Here is a 19,832-nt window from a genome sequence, read left to right as displayed (position 1 = left end):
TCAAAATATTAATCCTTAAAATACCTAATTAAATAAACTAAAATGAGCAATGCTGTATGTCTTCAAGTGAACATACACGTGTAACCAATTTTTGGTTAGTAGTTCAGTGAACAAGTTTTGCCCTCTAACTTTCTGACCACTGTTAAGACAGTTAGTATTTCTATTTCAGTTGTAGAAAAAATGAGAGAAATCTAAAGGATAAAAACAATTTAAATATTATCTAATCTACAAGTGAACCAGACATTTATTGAAGCAGGCTTATAGAAAAATGTTTTCTGTTTTAAATGCTTTGTACACCAAAGTTGTGTTTAACTGATTTTTCTGTCTTTTCTGCTTGTACTGGTCAGAATGAATCTTACAAACTAGTGAAACCAGTGCCAGAACGCTAATGTCTTAAATGATATTTTTCCTCAATTTCTATTATCAGAGTGTGTTTTTAGTCAATACAGTTGTGAAGAAAACAGCTAAAATATCAGTCAGATACAACTAAGGCAATGCAAAATATCCAAGTCTGCAGAGAGACTGGAATAAGCTCCACACAGATAACTTCAATGCAGAACAGTTTTATGCCTCACAGAAGAGAGGGAGATATCACACTACCACGTAATTTATCCATTTGACCTAAGTTGCTGGCTTTTGGTGAATTTAATCAAATGCCACTAATGAGTCAAGCTGAAGGAGCCCTGGAATTCCACATTGTGCACCCCAGGCTGTTTTTAAAAGCTCCTCAGTCTAGTGGGACAAAGCATTATGGCAGCAAAACACTGAAACTTATTTTCAGAACTCACCTGGGAGAGAGCCACCAATGTTAGTATGGGAAAGCCAGGTAGCAGTAGTACTTTGTTACAGTAGCTTTCTCTTTTTTTCTTTTTTTCTTTTTTTTTTCCTTTTTTTTACCTTTTTTTTTCCTTTTTTTTTTTTTTTTTTTTTTTAAGCAATTGTGAAGCAGCAAATTTAGGAGCTTCTGACTATTTTCAATGTAAAGAAGTTCCTGAACTGGTTATGGTTTGTCTATTGCTTTTCTTTTCCAAATACATTTCTGTTCTTTTTCCTGAGCTCTTACATTCCTGTCCTTTGGCAGAAAGTTCCACATATTTGCATTTGATTTTTTTTTCTTTTTTTTTAGTTTTAGTTTGGCAGTTTCTAATTATTGTACTAGAAGAGATGGTTAGCCACCCACCTTGTCCATGCCATGCATGATTTTCTTGTCTTTTATCATGTCTGTGTTTCCTCTCCATCAGTCATTTCTTGTCCAAGCTGAGAAGTTCCAGCCTGTTTGATGTTTATCATATGGAAACTGCATCGCACTTTTCATAATCCTTGTTGCCGTTCTCTGAATCGTCTCAAGTTGTAATTCATCCTTAGATTCTTCGACAAATACTGTTTCTGTATTATTTTGATAGAACATTCAGCATACACATTCTGTGTGTTAAAGCTAGAAGTATAAAGTCCTAATTAATAATTTAAATTTAGCTAGCACGTTTACATTTTGTCATAAAATTCTCTTGACATCATGGAAATTATATATATAATAGCTTTGATGCCACCTTCTGGTCAGTTTTAAAGAAATACTTCAATCAGAATCAGAGCAGTGAGTTGCAATGGTCAGAATGTTCATATTAACTAACTTATTTAGAAGGAAACACTTTCATTTATTGTCTGAAATACTAGTTGTGTCAGTTGAGATAATGCTGACATTTGAAATTATAGATTTGGTGTTCTATGCATATATGAAGAAATACTGGCTTTCTGTTTCAAAACTGTAACACTGTTTTCTTGAATGTGAAAAATCTGAATTTGTAACAAGCTAATATTCATGTTCAAGATAGAATGTTCAGTCTTTGAGGATACCTAGCTGTAGAAAAGTGTGTATATCTGTAAAACAATGAAGCCAAGTCTTTAAAATTGTTCTATTTTTAAACTAAGAATGGTTCTTATAAACGCTAACAATTTTGCCACTCTGAAATGTATGTGTTGCAGTACTTAATTTTCTTAAAAGGAATTGTTCTTACATGTTCCTAGAGATTTTTCAACACATAGAAGTTGGAGCTCTAATACTTCTTAATACTAAGAAAATGATTATTATTCTCATCTTCCAAAGGTTTCTAATAATTGTTCTATTCTTTATGCTCAAATATGAAGGTACGGACACTTTATGGACATATAAATGGTTTTATCAAGTCAACCTGATATTCTAGCAATGGTCATTCCAGTAATGGTCAAATTGATTCTAAATGTACAGTGTACATCTTATTTAAGTATACATGTTCTTTAAGTGTCAATTATACTCGAGATGCTTTCTTATTTCATTTTTTGTTTGAGTTCTCTTGGTTGTTTTTTACAGTGCTGGAATTGGACGAACAGGAGTTCTTATCACTATGGAGACGGCTATGTGTCTCATTGAATGCAATCAGCCCGTTTATCCATTAGATATTGTAAGAACCATGAGAGATCAGAGAGCCATGATGATCCAAACACCTGTGAGTATCATCCTTGCTATTCTGTGTTGTAGAAGAATAGCTTCATATTATGTAGTTCTATCACTAGACATTTTTATTAGACTGCTGTTGATCCTGTTTTCAAAGAGGATATATTTACCGTGTAGCTTTAGCCTTGGCTCCAGGCAGAAATAAATTGCTAGAAAAGAGCAGGGTTTTTAAAATTTCTCCAAAGAAAACATGAATGAAGTCGCGACTTTGTCAGAGATACCTGACAATTAATGTCAAAAATTACCTGTTTTCAGTAGTGTACAAATTACTCCATGGAGAACGCAGAAACCTAATTCCAGGGAGTTAAGAACGGCAGTAGCATAAAAAGCAAACATAGAAAGGTGCAAGACATGAGGGAAAAACACAAATCTACAAAAAGTGTTTGTGGGCCTCCATTTCTAGGTCATCCATAGTTGAATAGTTGAAAGCTGCTGTCCAGAATTCACATTCAAGTGAACAAGATGTTTTACTATGCAGCTAGGACAGGAGAAATGATGATGATACATGAGTAAGAATAAAGGACAATTCTTGCTGTTTGAGATGACTGTAAAATATGAATTTCTACATGTCAGTAGCATATATAAAGAGAGCTTTATTTATTAAAGGGACGTGGTGGCAACGGGAAAGGGATTTAACTATTATTTTTTCCAGCATGTGCTAAGTACCCTCTGGTCTCATTTTCTTCTTGGAAAAACCAAGAGTTTCTAGTCTCAGTGAAACATAGGTGTTTACTGCATTGGAGGGAAAAGGGATATGAGACTCGGTGTTTTTTTTTTTTTTCCTAAAGAGGTTTCATAAACATGATCTATTATTATGCTGTCTATTCCTGCTTTTGCGTCTCCCGAAAGATTCGGCCAATGTCCACAAGATGGCTCTATGCATGATTCTCCTCTCTAATACGTGAAGAAAACTGAGAAAAGGTCCTTCAGGGAACATTGGGGGCAAAATAATTATTTTATAAAAACATGTATAAATTTAACTATTTAAATGTATGTGCAGCAATAGAGTCAATAATGAGTCTGTTACTAAATCTGTTTCTATGCCCATTTAAGATCTGACATCAACAATGACTGCATAGATCAGGATATTCTAAGACACCGAAGAGATAGGAACGCTAGCTTTCTGACCAGCATATACACCATTACACAGTAGTTGCTCTTAGTCATGGCACTTTGCAAAATAATTTATTTAATTTTAGTTTTTACAGTAGTCTAATTTGATTACTGTGAGAGTGTTTGGGTTTTTTTGTTTGATTGTTTGTTTTTTAACTATTACTTGGTTAAAACATGGTATTTGTGATGTCTTATGCATGGAACTGCTAGACTTAAAAAATATAGTAGACAGACACTCTATAATGCTAAACGGCTAGAATTCTAGCTTTTAAAAGCATGAAACAATTTTCTTTTTTCTCCATAATTGAGAAAGAGGTGCCTGTAGCATGCCAGAATTAATGTAAATAGGAAAAAAGTACTTCATTATAGCATCTGAATCTGATTACATGGAAACTTTAGGTTAGTGAAACTTGACTAAGGAAAGGAAGGGCAGAAAAATTCCTAAATAGACGGCGATGTCAGAATAGGAATGATTTTGTGGATATGACTTTTGGTATGTATTTTCAAATGCCTTTCATTCCATTCTTTTGTTTAGAAACAAGATGTTCTAATATAACCTTCCTGTTGTTTTGTGTTTTCTAAACTATCTTTGAAGCACAGTTCTGGCCCATCAGCTGAATGGAATGGGAAATCTTAGAGACCCCTTTTCCTGCCATGTGACACAATTCCATTATGTTTCTTTTCAATTAACTGAATCTACTTTTTTTTTTCCAGAGTCAGTACAGATTTGTGTGTGAAGCTATTTTGAAGGTGTATGAAGAAGGATTTGTTAAACCTTTAAAAGCATCACTGCATAAATAGCAAAAAAAGGAAAGATATCAATTGAGGAATCCTGTCCTCTATAATGAACTGGCAGCATTTTTGTGCCATAATACTGTTTGCAGGAAATAATAGTGAAGTACAGCAAAGAATTGACAAAGGACTTTGAAAACTTCAGCACTGTTGCACTTTACGTTGAAACAGAATCAGTCTCTGAAACTCTTCTAACCTTCATGTGTTTGAAGATTTTATTTTCGTGCTTTGCTCTGAGCAACCCATAAACTGAAAGAACTAATTGTGTTCAGGGTAATCTACAATATTTCATTGTAGTGCCATATACTGCGCTTCTGGTTGAATTGCTACAAACAAGGCTTGGAATTATTTCACTCTGTTTTACACCCATGTCTCTTAAAATGAAAAACAAATGGAAAAAATACACTAAGCCATGGTCTTTTTCCAGTGCTAGGTTTATTTACAATGTACAGACTCTCACTTTCGTTTTTTACAACATTAGCAATATTGCCAATACTAGAGAGATACACACTGCCTACTGATGCAGCACACGTTGTCCTACACCCTTATTAGAGACCGGCTGGTTATTAGAGGAAAGCTGGCATCCGTGTTAACCCAGCAGTAGCTGCATAATGCCCACTTACCAGCATCTTGTAAAATAAATAAAAATAATAAACAGCATTTCTTTGACACATCTTGTGTGTCATACACTGGTGTATTCTGGTTCATGTGACTTAAGATTACGTGATGGGAACTAGTGCATGCATTTATGTCTTAACCCCTTAAGTGCCTTGAGACTTACAGCGTACATCCAGTGAAAAGGCACTCGTGATTCTGTGGGGGTGGTATTGTCCTGTCGTATTTATCTTAATGGGTTCAGATTTTGAAAACGGCCCTTGGTGCTTGGAATATGTTACTGCAAGGGGTCATGGAAATACCATTCCCTCTTTTCTTATACAAGTACCTGCATGCTACTCTTAGTAGCAAAAGCACCTCTGCCAACTTAATGAATGAGCGTTGTTTGCTGCTGTGTTGTAATTATGTGAAAAACCTGACACATTCCTTCATTCCTTTCAACTAGTCACTTCCTAGCAGCTTACCATGAAATGCTGGTAGGTCTTTAGAAGCTGATACTTTGTTTTATTCTTTTATTGAAAATAGCTGTCTTACTCAATTAGGCCATAATTGTTTAATAGCACTGATACTTGAGTTAAACTTACAATCAGATGTGGTTCAATTCCATTATCTGCTAACTGATTATTTTTTAAGTCCTTATAGTTGATTTCAAGCCATGTTCGTACAGGTCTGCCTTTTTCTTTTTTTAATATATATATGTGTGTGTGTATACACACACACACACACACACACACATATATATATATATATATATATATGTATATAGTTTGGGGAGGGGGGGAGGGAGAACACTATCAAGTTGCCCCAAAACTTTATTTTAATTCCTTCATGACCCTGGTCATTTTGTTACGTTTGTGCAGAGTACAGTTTGTATGCATTGCCTGTTTAGGTAGCACATTTGTCTGTCTGATACAGTATCTGAGCTCATTCTAAAGATACATATATAGTCCCATTTTTAATATTTTTCCAGTATAGGAAAGAAAGTTAGTAACAAGGTGTCCGGTTTAATATACTGTAAGAAAAAAAATCAGTCACTTTGACTGCCCTGCAACAAAATAAGTTTGTGCCCTATATTTAAAAGTTTTAATTTATTGTATTGGTTTCCTGAGAATGTTTTATCCAGTCCATTTTGTTATAAGCTATGTAGAGCATAGAATTAAAATGGAAAGTTCTACACTGAGAAAGTTTTTAACTATTGAAGAATTATATAAATAATATACTGTGTTCTATGGACATTAGAAAGAGCAGCTATGAAATATTAAGTGAAAAGGGATTCAGGCAAAGTGAAATCCTGGCTAATGAATTAATAATAAACAAGAGAAACAATACCAAATGGAAGATAGAGTTTTAAATATTTTTAGAAAACAAAATAATATTAGATGGCCTATGGCCCTATTGCTTATATTTCTAGATTTGATGCATAAATCAACACTATCCCTCAGTGAAAAAACGAATCTTACAGGAGTCTCTGGATCTGAGAAACTGAAAGTAATAAAGTAGCTTTAATCTCAGTTTTGTTTTAAGCCATTTGCAATGAAAAATTTATTCTTTAGGAAAGTAAAGCTTTAACTTTCATATGACAAGTTTACTAGCTGTGATGCTGGCTATTTGGAAGGTTAATTTAAGCTAAGCACTTAATGTCTAAAATTAAAATTATTCATCCATTATATTGAAAAAAACTTCTTCATAGTCAAATTATAAATGAAAATAGCATTTGCCCTTTTTTATTTTCTGAGGGAAAGCAGAAATACAGTTTATAGTAACATTGTATAGTGTTCATATGTCACATAGTAAAATATTCTTATGTAAAGTTGCCAAAGCAGTTTGAGTTTAGAAGATCCATTTATACCACAATTATGTGTGGGATATTTATTGGTTGTCTGTTGTTGCTATTTTGATTAAAGATACAGGCAAGAAGACTAAGACTCTCCAGAATCTTCGTCTGCATTGACTTAAGCTGATTTTTAATGTACTAACCAGTTGCAGTGGGAAAAAATTGGAATAAAGTAACTATTTGGTGATAACTGGCCATCAGCTAATAAGTGGCTTTTTGGCTTCTCCAAGGCAGATAATAACATTAATCAAAAACTCATTGAGAAAGAAAATAGGTTTGAAGCCTTACTGCACCATGCATCATTCATTCAAATATTTCTACCTGTTGTGGTATAAATGGCCTTAAAATATTTTTATATGGCTAAAAAAAAATCTAAAACTGCTAATTATTTTACTTTGGGTTATGAAGATCTGTATCATCCTTAAAAATTAAAAAAAAAAAAAAGTTTATATGTTTCATGCTGTGCAAAACATGAATGTATCTTTCAAACATAGTGACCTATATGTGGTTAATTTTATGACTGTTAGATTTTATGAATAATTATTTTCATACCATTTGACTTAGGAAAAATGTTGGGGGGGAAGAGTATGTTTGTAACACTTCCATGATACAAATCCAGTTTTTTTAAAAAAAGTTTTCATTGTAAATAAGAGCAATATTATGACAACTTTATGACAATGTATAATGTTAAGACTTTTGGTTTTCCTCTTAATTCAGATTGAAAATTACCACTACCATCTGTTTATTTCAAGTGAATTTGAAGGGTTTTTAGTAGAAAAACATGGAGTGGGGGTTGAGTGTTGTGGAGGCAATTTTTATTTTTGCTAAATATGAAATAAGGTGCAGATACTATTTTATAAATCCTCTGCAGATTGTCAGCCAGTCAATTTTGAGAAATACTATTTTACATAAAGCAGATAAATGAGTTCTTCAACACTCAGTTGTACTGAATTTGGAAATATTTGGTATTTTAAATAATGCATAAGCCTTAATCAATAAAACTCACTGCTTTTATGCATTTTGTTATTATATGCGCTCTCCTAGTAATTGAAAAGAGAAAGCTGATTTATCCCATTACACTGAATGCTAACTAAAGTTTTTTGCACGTTTCTCTAAGTGTATTAAATCTTACAACAAATTTAGCTTATGTCTCCTAGAGACAACAGCAATATTTTAGAAGAGCTGATTACAGTATAGCACAACACATATTAGAGAAAGGGAGAGAAAGCAGAGAAAGCAATCAGGGGGTTAAGGAACACGAGCAGTTTGCAGTGGGACCCGTTTAGCTGGCACCTTCCTGTGGAGAGCGTCCAAAAAGTGCCATAGTACCCAGAGGAGGGCCAAAATGCAGCTGAGCTGCTGCAGTGCTCAAGGGAAGTAGCAAAGGCCTTGCACAGAGATGCTGGAGCTCCAGGTGTGCTGTGGAACCGGATTACATGGTATTTTTATGCTTCTACAGTGTGTGTGCGGGTGTGTGGGCGATGTTTGAGGGCTCAGGGAATTAGCGTGAGCTTGAAATCCTACAGGTCTGCTGTCCACAAATCTCCCAAGCAAAAGTGGGTTGTCCAGTCCGTACACTGAATTGTGCTTGCAGACCCACTTTGCAGGCAAGCTTAATTAAAGGCCCTTCACCCTGAGTATGAAGGGAGGGCTTGGATTATGGTCCAAATCCAAATTTTGCATTTTCGGACTTTTACAAGCTACAGGAACGGTGCCCTCTTATGTCACTTGTAGTCCTTTTGTAGCTCACATGTTATCTCTGGTCCCTGGTTTGCTATGCATATTTGCTAATGGAAGTACCCACCTTTTCTTTTGAGACCAGGAAAGCTCTTTTCCATTAGTACATTTAGTACTAGGATGAAAGATCAAAATCCACAGAAAATGTGTTCCTGGGTTAAAAGTGGATCTTGCATGAAACTGCAGAAATAATTAGTGGTGTTTGGAAAGCTGTTAGGAGAGGAAAATGGTTTGTTGGTATTAATGCAACTGTTCTGTCCAATCTGTATTGCTCCACTGAATGTAGAAACCAAAGTTATTTGAGGGTTTCGTTTGTTTGGTTTTGTGGGTATTTTTTGGTTTAGTAATCTGCAAAGTTTGTCATCACTGGATTTTACCTCTACTGCTAGTTGTTACCGCAAGCATGCTCCTTTTCAATTCATAGGGCTTCTCTAGCTGCAACTTTAACTGGGGTGCATAAGCTGCTGCTGCTGATTTAGGCATGTTTCACTCATTGAGAGCTCGGCTGCTAAAAATTTAAGAGGAAAATTACTTTCTAAAAAAATTGGAATTCTAACAAAATCAATATGTAGTTTTTCTTTGAAAAAGCTAGCCTAATTTTTTTAAAAAAACACTAAAATGTTCTAGTATGCTATAGCATGAATTTTGGTTTCATACTGGCTGACTTTTTTGGGGTTACATTATTTCATATTTAGCAAACTTAGACATTTTTAAATGATTTTTTTCAGTTTTTGGATGTTTGAATAGTAGCACTTTATCTCATGCTTACTACTGACTGAACTATTGGAGAAAATAAATTGGGTTTGGAGAGAGATGCTTAATGGGTTTCTGTACAGAGATAATTTGGGTTACATCTTGGTACCAATGCTTTCTGTTGTTCCAACTGTTTCATATGTTTCTGTCAGACTTTCAGATAATAGATTTTAATAGCTCTGTCATCTCAGTTTTCCTGTCTTAAAAGTAATACAAAGCCCCCCCCTTTTTTTTAAGTGCAAATAGAAACTACAGGATACTCGTAAATTTATCTCTGTGATCTCTCTCAGCTAACTGCTTAATAGCTATGTTTACTGTAATTGTTTCTGCTTAACATTATTTTAACATTAGGTCAAAATACCTGGAAAACAATATTTTTTTAACTTATTTGAATTTTGATAACTAAAAATAATAATGCACAAAGTTTAAAGACGTTGTCATCCTTTTACTCCTAGGCCAAGTGCCTAAGACATGAGTAAAGGGGTTACACAGTTTATGTTAAGCTGTTGTTTAACTAGAATATATCCACAAAGACTATAAACTATCCAGTGCAGTTATCTCAGTACATTGGGGCACCACAGTAACAACCCATAGTAATCTTACAGGAAAATTAAGGTAGGAAAACTAAGGTTTTATTTTCTCAGCATTGCTTAGTTTTTAGTTTGGTTTGTTTGCTTCACTTACCAGTGATGACATTTTAACCAGTCAGTTTGGTTGGGCTGTTCGTGTTAAGATTTATTTTTCCCCCGTAACAGGTGCTATACTATGTGTAAATACAAAGGGAAGATTATCTAGATCATTATTAACAATCAGATGGTGGCAATATTTTTTGCTAGTCACTTCTAGCAATTAGTTTGCATTTCCAGCTGTGGCTTTCTGCTGTCAAATTTCATCTCAGTTTCATACTGCTCAATGATTACAAGTGTGAAGTAAATCATCTCAGAGTTGAATAGCTCTTTTGTGTTTAGACTAACTCTGGTGTATCTGTCTTTCTCTTAATGTTGGGAGGATGGGGAAGTTTCTTCCCATTAAGTAGACTTTTGCCTATAAATTCATTAAAAAGCACACAAGGAAAAAAAAATTACAAAATGCAACATCTTGGCTAAGCAGCCAGAGTAGTTGACTGAAAATGATGGAAACTTGAAATTGGTCAACACTGGACAATGTGAAAACAAATTCAGCTTTTGTCACTGCAGCTACTGTATGCTTTAAAAAGGGCCTTATGTATTTGTCCTCATTTTGATAAAATGAAATTACTTGCTATTAAAATGATAAACTAACATTCTACAGAAAACCAGCAGTTCCCAGAATATGCTAATTAAAATTTAACAAGTCTTGTTTTAGTCTTCAGTAAAATTTCATTCTATTATGTGAAAAAATGCTGTTATGCATATTTTGTGGATATATTCAATTTCAGTTGACAAATAGTTGTCTAGGTACAGACTTGAAAATATATATAGTTTACTTGTGGATCTTAATTGTTTAATTGCAAAATAAAGATGTGCTTTAGTAATTTAATTTTTTGCAATTTTCTTGCTGCTATACACACGGGTTTGTTATGCTACTTTTACAGAATTCTGATGCCAGATAATGTTCATATTTGTATTTTGTATTTTTAGATTGTATTCTGTAACTATAGTTCTGCTTTACTGTAGATGTGAATGTGTACATTATGCATTGAGCACTAGAAAAAGATGCTAAATTAACAGGAATGAAATTGTTTGCCTACATAAAAATTGTTATATTAGCAGTGGAGGTCAAGGGTTTTTTTACCTGAAAAATATATGCTGCAGTTTTTGTGCTACTGAGGAGAATAATTCCTTATTAATCTTTTACACAGATATGTGAATTTTAAATGTATTTCAGAGACAAAGTGCTCAGCAGAGATTATAGTCTGATCACAAAATGAAGGGCATGAGGACTACTGATGTGGAGAGTAAAAATTCTGATGGAAGCTTGTGATGAAAAGTAGAACAGATACTTGCTGCCAAAAAGTGAGAGGAATGTTCAAAGCTGAAGTAGTAAGAGAAAAATAAAAGGATGTAGAAGAGAATGCAAAAAGGATGAAATCTCAGGGGGGCAAGAGTGTAGGAAAAGAGACATCAACATGTTCTTAATTTGACTTGATGATTGTAAGCATTTAAAGTGAGGACAAGGCGGTTTGATTTGAAGTACTAAAAGATAAACCACTGGGGAAGCATCTGAGGGGAGAAAAGGTAGGAAAAGTAATCATCACGCATCCCTGTGCATGTATCTTGAGTAGTAAATTGTGAGGAAGGAGCAGACTGTAATTACATGAAAAATAGTAAAAGGCTGGGTATGAAGTAGGTGAGTGAAAATGTTTGTGCCACTGAAGTGACAAAGGGAACTGAGAGCAACGGGGTGGTGACAAGGGAGCTTTGGAGTGAAGAGGTGGAAGGAAGTTCAGTTTGAAGAAAAATTTGAAGATGGGTGGAAAGTTTAATTGGACATGCTCTAGATAGCAGGTAATTTATTCTGCAGAACAGTTTAATAGGAAGATGCTAGACTAAGTATACTTAACCAAGGGCAAGGAGAGAACCATTTATTGGACAGATCTCTGCTAGGAACTAAGTATCCTTTTTATGCAGATGATCAGTTAGTTGATCTGCACTGTGAACACACCGGATATCTGAAAACTTCCAAGATAAATGAATAGGCTTTTTTTCTGTTAAATGTAACTTTTTTTTTTTTTTCCTCTGGGAACTTTATTCAAAGTTTACACATATATTTCACGATAGGCTACGGAGCAAGCACAGTCCATGCTCCTCTGATAGTAAGTATCCAAATACCACCCTTTTGTGACTTGTGCTCATGATTAAATAACCAGGCATGAATCTAAATCTCATCTTTCTCCTAAGCTTGCCTTGTTCCTTCTGTTTCAGGTCCCTCTATCCTAGATCCTACTGTGATAAAATAACTGGTATTTAACATTAAAATGAGCCTGCCTCTTAGCAATACTTGACAGTTACCTGGCAACTTTGTTTTCAGCAAATGACATCAAGATAACTCAATCTGTATTCAGGCAGTGGAGTCAGTTTTGCCATAGCAATGTACTAATGCATTTTTCATTACAGCGCTTGGCTAATAAGTTACCAGTTACCTCAGGCCAGGTTTATAGTTGAATTCTGGAGATAATATATTATCAGTATAATAATTGGTCCCAATAACAAAGAAGTCTCCACTTTTACAGATGGTTTTATGTAGCTGGATCCCCAAATATCCTAGAATTTTCAAGAAATTTTGAGTTAATTTACTTAGAGCAGTGATTCTGTTAGTAGGCAATATACTTTGCAAGTGAAGTTTATATTACCTTTTGTGCGTTTTCTATCTAGGGACCTCAAATATTAGCTTGAACACAACTATGTACCGAAAAAATACCCACAACTAAAATGCAACCATTCATAATTACCATAGCTCCTGGCAGAGCATCTTTCCCCTAAATGGGAATGGCAAATAAGAAAAATGATAAAAATACAGATCACTGGGACAAACAGTGCTTGTGTTTTCAAAGGATATTAAAAAACAACCTGCATGTTCCAGCAGTGTGTCATCATTTGTCCTGATAATCTACAATTCTTACAGTTTCAGCGTATAAATACTAGTAATAGTTTGTAGATGATTCGGCTTTATTTAATGTACATAACTTACTGCAACTTATAAATACTTGTCAAAGTATTATAATAGTAATGCTTCAGGAGTATTCAAATATGCTTTCCTCGTAAACTTAATGGATGAGGAATGCATTTGTCTGAGGCTTTTTGCTATCGCTGGTCAGGTGAGGGCCTGTTCCAGGTAAACAGAAATGAAATCTTCTGGCAAAAGACATGAGGGGGGGACTTGCGCTATATGTGAGTCTGTTCAATACACAGCTTTTTGCTGCAGACTTTTTAAGGCATCCTAAAGCCTCAGAAAAAAAATGCCATGTTGTTAGAGAATTAAACAAAATTTTGTTTATTGCAAATAGCTGAAAAACACAGGAGAATCTTTGTAAGATTCCCCCCCCCCCCCCCCACACACACACACAAAAAAAAAAAAAAAAAAAAAAAAAAAAATTAAAGGCACCCTGATAGAAAAGGCACCTTTTATCCTCAAGGCACCCTGATAGAAAAGGCACCTTTTATCCTTTGAGATAAAGGATAGAAACTTTGTAAAGCCGGTAGGTGCTCCTCCCCTGGGCTGTCCAGAAGGCGGGTGACCGAAACCCGGCTGGTTTCGGCCAGTGCCGCGGCTCCGGTCTTCCCCTGGCCCTCGGGGAAGAGCTTTGGCCGTACGGAAACACCCCCGAGGTGAGAAGCTAGTTCCCCCCCGCGCTCCCCGCCGCCCCTCGGGTACCGTGACGGCAGGGTCCGCGACATGGCGGCGGCTGCCGCCTCAGCGGCGCGGCCACACGCGGGGCCACCGCTGCCCGCCCCCCCCCCCCCCCCCCGGTCCCCCTCGTGGGCCGCGCCGCGCTCCTCCCCCGCGGCAGCAGCCCTCCGCCGGGCGCAACCACCTGGGCTCGCGGCGGGGGGCGTCCGCCCCTGTCTCCGGTGGGACCTGCCCTTTTAAAGGGGCAGTGGACCCACCTGCTGCCCGGAAAAGGCAGCGCCTTCCTTACGCTTCCCCTCGTGTTTCCCTCTCTGCTGGAGCGGGCGCGGGCTGTGCGGTCTCCTCTGCTACGCCGAGCCGCCGAGAGCGGTGGCGGGAAGCCCCAGGTGAGTGAAGGCGAGACCTCATAACCAGCCGGCGGAGCCGTTGCCCCTTTAAGGGCCTCCCGCGGCGCCTCCGCCATGTCGGCGGGCCCGCCCCTCCGGGGGCTCCGCGCGCCGCCCCAGGGCCTCGGCAGCCGCCGCCGCCAGCCGGGTCAGCGCCGCGCCGCTCCCTCGGCGGCTCGTAACGGCCGCTGGGGCCGGGGGCGGAGCGGGGCGGCCTCCCCGCCGCGGAGCGGGGCGCGCTCGGTGGGGAGGGCGGGAGGGGGGCGGCGCCGCCGCCGCCGCCGCGAGGCGCGCCGTCCGGTGAGGGGCGCGGGCGCTGCGGGTGGCTCTGCGCGGGGCGCGCCGAGAGGCGCGCTGTGGCCGCGGCCCGGGTCCGCAGCGCGCCTCGCTCGCTTAAGATCACGGTAGCGCTTAATATTAATGAAGAACTGCTGTTAATTGTGTGAGAGGTAGGTAATCACCGAGTTGTTTGTTTTTTGTTTGTTTGTTTCTTTTTTCCCCCAGAATATTGCCAGGGACTTAGCTCCCCCCCGCAAGGCGCCAAGGGAGATGTTTAAATCCAAATAAATTAAGCTGCTCTTCGAGTCCCCGAGAGTTCTTCACTAACGCCTGGCATTCGCTAAGGGATTTACACCTGGGCTTTGATTTTTTCTCGTTTCTTTGAAAGAGTGATGTTACCTCGTTCTTTCTCTGTCTTGGGTTTCACAGCAAAAATGCTGAGTTTCTTCCGGCGAACCCTCGGACGGCGGTCTATGCGTAAGCACGCGGAGAAGGAGCGGCTGAGAGAAGCGCAGAGAGCCGCGACCCACATCCCTGCGGCCGGGGACGCAAGATCCGTCATCACGTGTCGAGTGGCGCTGCTGGACGGCACGGATGTCAGCGTGGACTTGCCGGTACGCGTGAGGCGGGGCTGCTTTCTGAGCGCCGCTGGCTCAGGTCAGCCCGTGTTTATCGTGTAAGGCAGGGAGAGGTATGTCTGGTTGTCATAGCGACCAGCCCTGTGACTGGGGTTCACTTACTGGTCAGAAATAGGTAATGAAATAACGTTAATTTAGTTATGTGCGGATACCAGGTGTCATGTTCTCGGGTGTCGTTGTGTCCTATGCGTTCGGTGCTTTTTTGCGTGTTGAGGAGTTTTTCTGCTGATGCTTGGCTTAGGTAGGGTAATGTTTATGTTCAGATGGATTGGATTTTCTTTACTGTGTGTTACATGTGTATCTTAAGAAGGAAGGTAGGTGTAGCCCTGTTGAAGGGGAGCAGTGAGCGGAAGGGATGCGAGACTGGGAAAGTCACAGTTTCAGAAGATATTCGGCAGCTTTCTACTAGATACGTAGCTAGTCACTGCTGGCATACATGTTGTTACAGGGAATTCACACACGTTTTAGGATTTGTGTGGTTTTTCTTTTCTTTTTTTTTTCAGTCTTAAATTAACTTCTATGTGGGTTTTGTTTCTTTTCATTTTGTTTTTGTGCCAGAGAGAGATGTAGTTCTTATGTGAATGTGAGAGGGGCGAGAGGAGTTTTACTTCGTTTTCATCCCTGGGGCAGACAATGTAACAAGGATGGTCTCACAGCATGGTGCTTGATTGGGGGGAGAGGTTTTAGTGACTGTTTTACATTTCTACAACTCCCTTAATATGCACGTGTCTCCTTTCATCTTAATTATATATCCATATTTGGCTAACAGAACAACCAGTAGCAATAGAAGTAACGCAGTCTAGTTTTTCATTTCCATGTGTTAGTGGTTAATATTGCTCTGAGCTCACGTAGCTGGGTTTGGAAGCTGTGGGTCAGCGAGACGTTTGAACTAGCTCAGTAGAATTTTAGCTTTAAAAACAGTTGCGTTGACATTAGAGCTGCTGGCTAGGAGGAGCAGGCAGTGCAGCCATTCTTAAAATGGCCTTTTTTATTTCCCCCCCCCCTTTCATTTTAAACATAATTTTAGAGTGATTATAATATTAGGTAGTCTGAGGAAAACCCAATTTGTTAGAGCATTGTGCAGTGTGGATGACTACATCATGGATGTACTACAGATGAAAATATTTCCTGCAACAACCAGAACCGCTCTAATGTGGAGTTAAAGGAAGTTTGGCATCTCTGTTTGCAAAACAACTACACAAACAGACATAAAACTCATTTGTACATATCTGTATAGCTCACTGAAACAATGTAATGAACGCATCCGCTGCTGCTTAGTGCCTAGGATATTTGATTTGAGGCCAGGAATGCGTTCGAATACTTTATAGTAAGAGCTGCACTTAAAAAGTACTCAAGTTTAAATTGGGGTCTCTGCATAACCAGAACAGTAATCTTTGGTGCTGGAGTCAGCTCTGTAGGCAAATTCCTGGTGTCTGTAACAACATTTTTAAGACTTTGAGGAGCATAAACTGAACCTAAAGAGGTGTCATGACCTACCATCTGGACTATAAAACTTGGAGCAGGGTGCAGTAGTTGCTAGTTTCTAGTTGCTAGTGTCTTTCTACAGGAAACTGTCACTTGTTTTGCACGCTTACCCCCCACATACACACTTTATAATAAGCCAATACGAAGCCCTGTCTGTGAAGAGTAACAGTAAACAAACACATGAATCTATATAGCTAGGTGCAGTAATCACAGTGCATTGTTAGAGGCTGATGCATACTAGTTCTTTGGTGATTAAAATACAATGAAGTAAAAGTACAGCAAATGTTTCATTTCAGAATCCTTAGTGTGTTTGTTCTTATATCTCTACTTATATCATTTGTAATTATATTTGAGAGATGTGAATTAAAAAAATAGTATAAAATCTTGGGGCAAAAACACTGCTTTATTGTTTTCTAAAATAAAAATTACCTTTTCTCTACCTTCCTTGAGGATCATCAGCCTCTTCAAGGGAAGACCTTTTTCAAGTCTGGTTCTGTTATTTTGTTGGCAGTAGATTTGGTTCAAAATACTCTCTTATCTCCCAAAAGATGTCTGCTCACTCCACTCTCTTGGGCGCGTAGTTCAATTATGTATATCTACCTACATAGTAGGTCAGTTCGCAGTTCAATTATCTACCTACATAGATTCTGTGAAATTGTCTTTTTTTAAAAAAGAATAAGAATAGCAAAAAGCATTTTTTAAAACTGAATCATTTAGCAAATTGAGTTTAGTTCACGGCCAGAGAAAGAGCGGACTTTGCACGAGTAAGAGGATGGGAATGGACACTTCACCTCTTTTACTCTATGCCTACATAAATACTTTAAACTGGTGTAAGCTGGTGCTGCAACAGGAAAAAAGATGTTGCTTTCATTTTCATTCATCCCTGTTTCCACACCCCTTGGCAGAAGAAGTCCTTTTTGGCAGCCTTGCAGTAAACAAAGTCAAGAAAATGATATGACTGAAAAATAATCAGTATCATGCTATGTTAGTTTCCAGCTGGAGCAGTTCTGCAGTTGGTTCCCCGTGTGCCTCCCCAAATGTGGTGAAGAAGCATTTAGAAGCAGTATCAGACTTATCTTTGCTTAAAGTGTTTGTTAAGTTGCAGACTTACAGTGAATTTACTACTGAAAGAACAGTGATCTCAAACTACAGTTCTTATCGTTGACTAAATCTGAGATTGCTGAATTTCTGTTTAATTTTTTAAAAAAGGAGGGAGGATAACACAGGGAACATTATTCTGTAAACGAAAGCCATGCTTTTTGTCCACTGATCTTATATGGTGTCTCCCAGGCTGCTCAGTCTGTCCACTTTTCTAACTCTTTTGTTGTTGTTAATAGCTCTGGGACTTGAAGTAATCATCAGATACAATCCTATACAGTACTTAGACTTTTTTTTAAAAGATTCTACTTCGTGTCAATTATTAAGGAATATCGGTGTTATATATACTACATACTACTACTTTGCTATGATCAAAATGGGAAGTATGAACTTCTGTGAGTTATCAATATTTTTTGGGGCAGATTAAAAAGGGTTTTTTTTCCATCTTTGTCCCAGATTCTGAAGCTGTGTTTTAACGTGGTGGTTTTCCTCTTCTGTGGCCGCTTTTTTGAAGCTTTAGATTTGTCCAAATGCATTCAGTAATTTTTGGCAGACTTGAAATCATGTGCCCAGTAAAACACTGAGATCGTAATTATTTTTAACCCATCAAAAATTCTTAAAAACTACGATGTCTATTAACTGGCTGCGGTTGACAGTGTTCATCATATATACTATTTTCTGTTACTTGAATTCATCTTGGACAGCAAAAAAGTGTGTTTCTTTTTTCCTGTTTTTTTAATATCTTTATGTATGGTGTGTGCTTCAAAATTTGATGAGAAGAATTCTGTTTTACCTACTTCCCTTTCCTTACATCCCTATTTTACTTTTAATCCCGTTCCCATGCAAAACTAAATCTCCGTCTTCCCCTGCCCCGCTTCCACACTTCACAAAAGTTGAAGGCCAAGAATAGACAGCGGTCCAGGATCTGGAGACTCCATTGGCTCAGTCCTACAAATTCAGGCTTCAAGTGTCCGCTCCAACAACTGGTGTGTTGGCTATGCTGATGGTCGTGGATCTTGGTGAAAGTCAATTTGTGTGTGCATGTTTGTGAACAAAAATGTTTGTGAAAAGTTTCCGATAAACTGTGGTTGTGAATACTGAAGGTCTCCGGAGGACTTCTAAGTCAGAAGGGCTAAAAAATGAGCGTTTGTAATAGAAATAGTCAACTCTACATTATTTACAATAAAGACTGGGGAAAGGAAAGATAACACAGATAAAAGGGGACACAGTGTGAGATAAATGACAGAGAATTAGTTACAGGAACACATTTGGAACATGTACCTCTTAAAAATTTGTGGCTGGATTTCTGTGGAGAACAGGGTTAGCTTTACGACAGTAACAGGTAGTATGGGGTCTTGTAGAAGCAGCGCTCTGCTTTGTGGAAGCCAGGGGTTTCGGTGAAAAGCTGATCCTGTTTAACCTGCAATGTACGCAATCTTCTCGTTGTATTCCAGCTTCTGCAGAAGCAAGCTAAATTTTAGGCAAAAACTGCCTTGTGGTAGCTCTTTAAAGTAAAAGACACAAATTACAGGAACAAATGCTATCTGAAGCCTAGTAGCTTTTCATCTTATAATAATATTCCTTACTTATGCATGCATGAAATTTAATGTAAAAATTGCAAAATGAGATGTTTTTGTCTTCATTATAATGAAGTGCCATTAAAACAAGAATTTATATAAACCAGTCCAAGAGCTCTGCGAAATAGTACAAATTAGCTAAATGGTTTGCAATATTAGAGTAAAGCTTACAAAATAAGATGAAAGAGATTAAAAAAAAAAAAAAAGAAAGAAAGAAAGAAAAGAAAACTATCTGGAGTGTCAGAGAGCATTGCCAGCAACTATTAGGAGTGCTGATGGCTGCTGATGTGGAGGGAGGTGATCTGCATTGATTCTACTGCAAGATCAAAGGTGTACTTTGATAGTTGTGTTTACTCAGTAATAGTCTGTCATTTTTTTAAGCTTATAAAATACCTGTTGCCACTTGCTGATTATCTGTAGCCATAGATTTAAATACAGAATATAATCTATATTCTATATAATATAATCTATATATATATGCCGGTTTAGAAAAAAGAAATCTCCTAGTAACGCCAAAAACATTGGAAAAAATGGTCTTTGTGAATCAAATGAGTAGTCTTTTTAGGAACACTGAAGGCTAGCTTTCAGATATTCAAAGTGAATCTCCACTGACAAAAATAGCGAGGAGATAAATGTACACTTACGATTGTATGTTGTAAGATTGTAAAGTTTGGGATGAAAACATATTTCTCCAAATAGTATATGTCT

At 37.8% G+C, this 19,832-nt stretch overlaps 2 protein-coding genes across 7 annotated transcripts in view; both read left to right on the top strand.

Annotated features, from left to right (window-relative positions):
* PTPN4 (protein tyrosine phosphatase non-receptor type 4) overlaps positions 1-5,737 on the top strand; it is a 73,368-nt gene extending 67,631 nt beyond the window's left edge. For all 4 annotated transcript variants that reach the window (XM_062578216.1, XM_062578213.1, XM_062578215.1 and 1 more), the window contains 2 exons: positions 2,345-2,480; positions 4,316-5,737. In XM_062578216.1, coding sequence (XP_062434200.1) covers positions 2,345-2,480; positions 4,316-4,402 — 223 coding nt within the window. In that variant the 3' untranslated portion in view covers positions 4,403-5,737. The remainder of the gene's footprint in view (positions 1-2,344; positions 2,481-4,315) is intronic.
* Positions 5,738-14,370: 8,633 nt separating this feature from the next.
* EPB41L5 (erythrocyte membrane protein band 4.1 like 5) overlaps positions 14,371-19,832 on the top strand; it is a 61,043-nt gene continuing 55,581 nt past the window's right edge. For all 3 annotated transcript variants that reach the window (XM_062578822.1, XM_062578821.1, XM_062578820.1), the window contains exons 1-2: positions 14,371-14,496; positions 14,756-14,940. In XM_062578822.1, the coding sequence (XP_062434806.1) occupies positions 14,761-14,940 (180 nt within the window). In that variant the 5' untranslated portion in view covers positions 14,371-14,496; positions 14,756-14,760. The remainder of the gene's footprint in view (positions 14,497-14,755; positions 14,941-19,832) is intronic.

The sequence above is a fragment of the Rhea pennata genome, chromosome 6 (assembly GCF_028389875.1).
Source record: "Rhea pennata isolate bPtePen1 chromosome 6, bPtePen1.pri, whole genome shotgun sequence".
Classification (NCBI taxonomy): Eukaryota; Metazoa; Chordata; class Aves; order Rheiformes; family Rheidae; genus Rhea; species Rhea pennata.
The sequence above is the reverse complement of the archived record's forward strand: the minus strand, read 5'-3'. Positions and strand labels throughout refer to the sequence as shown.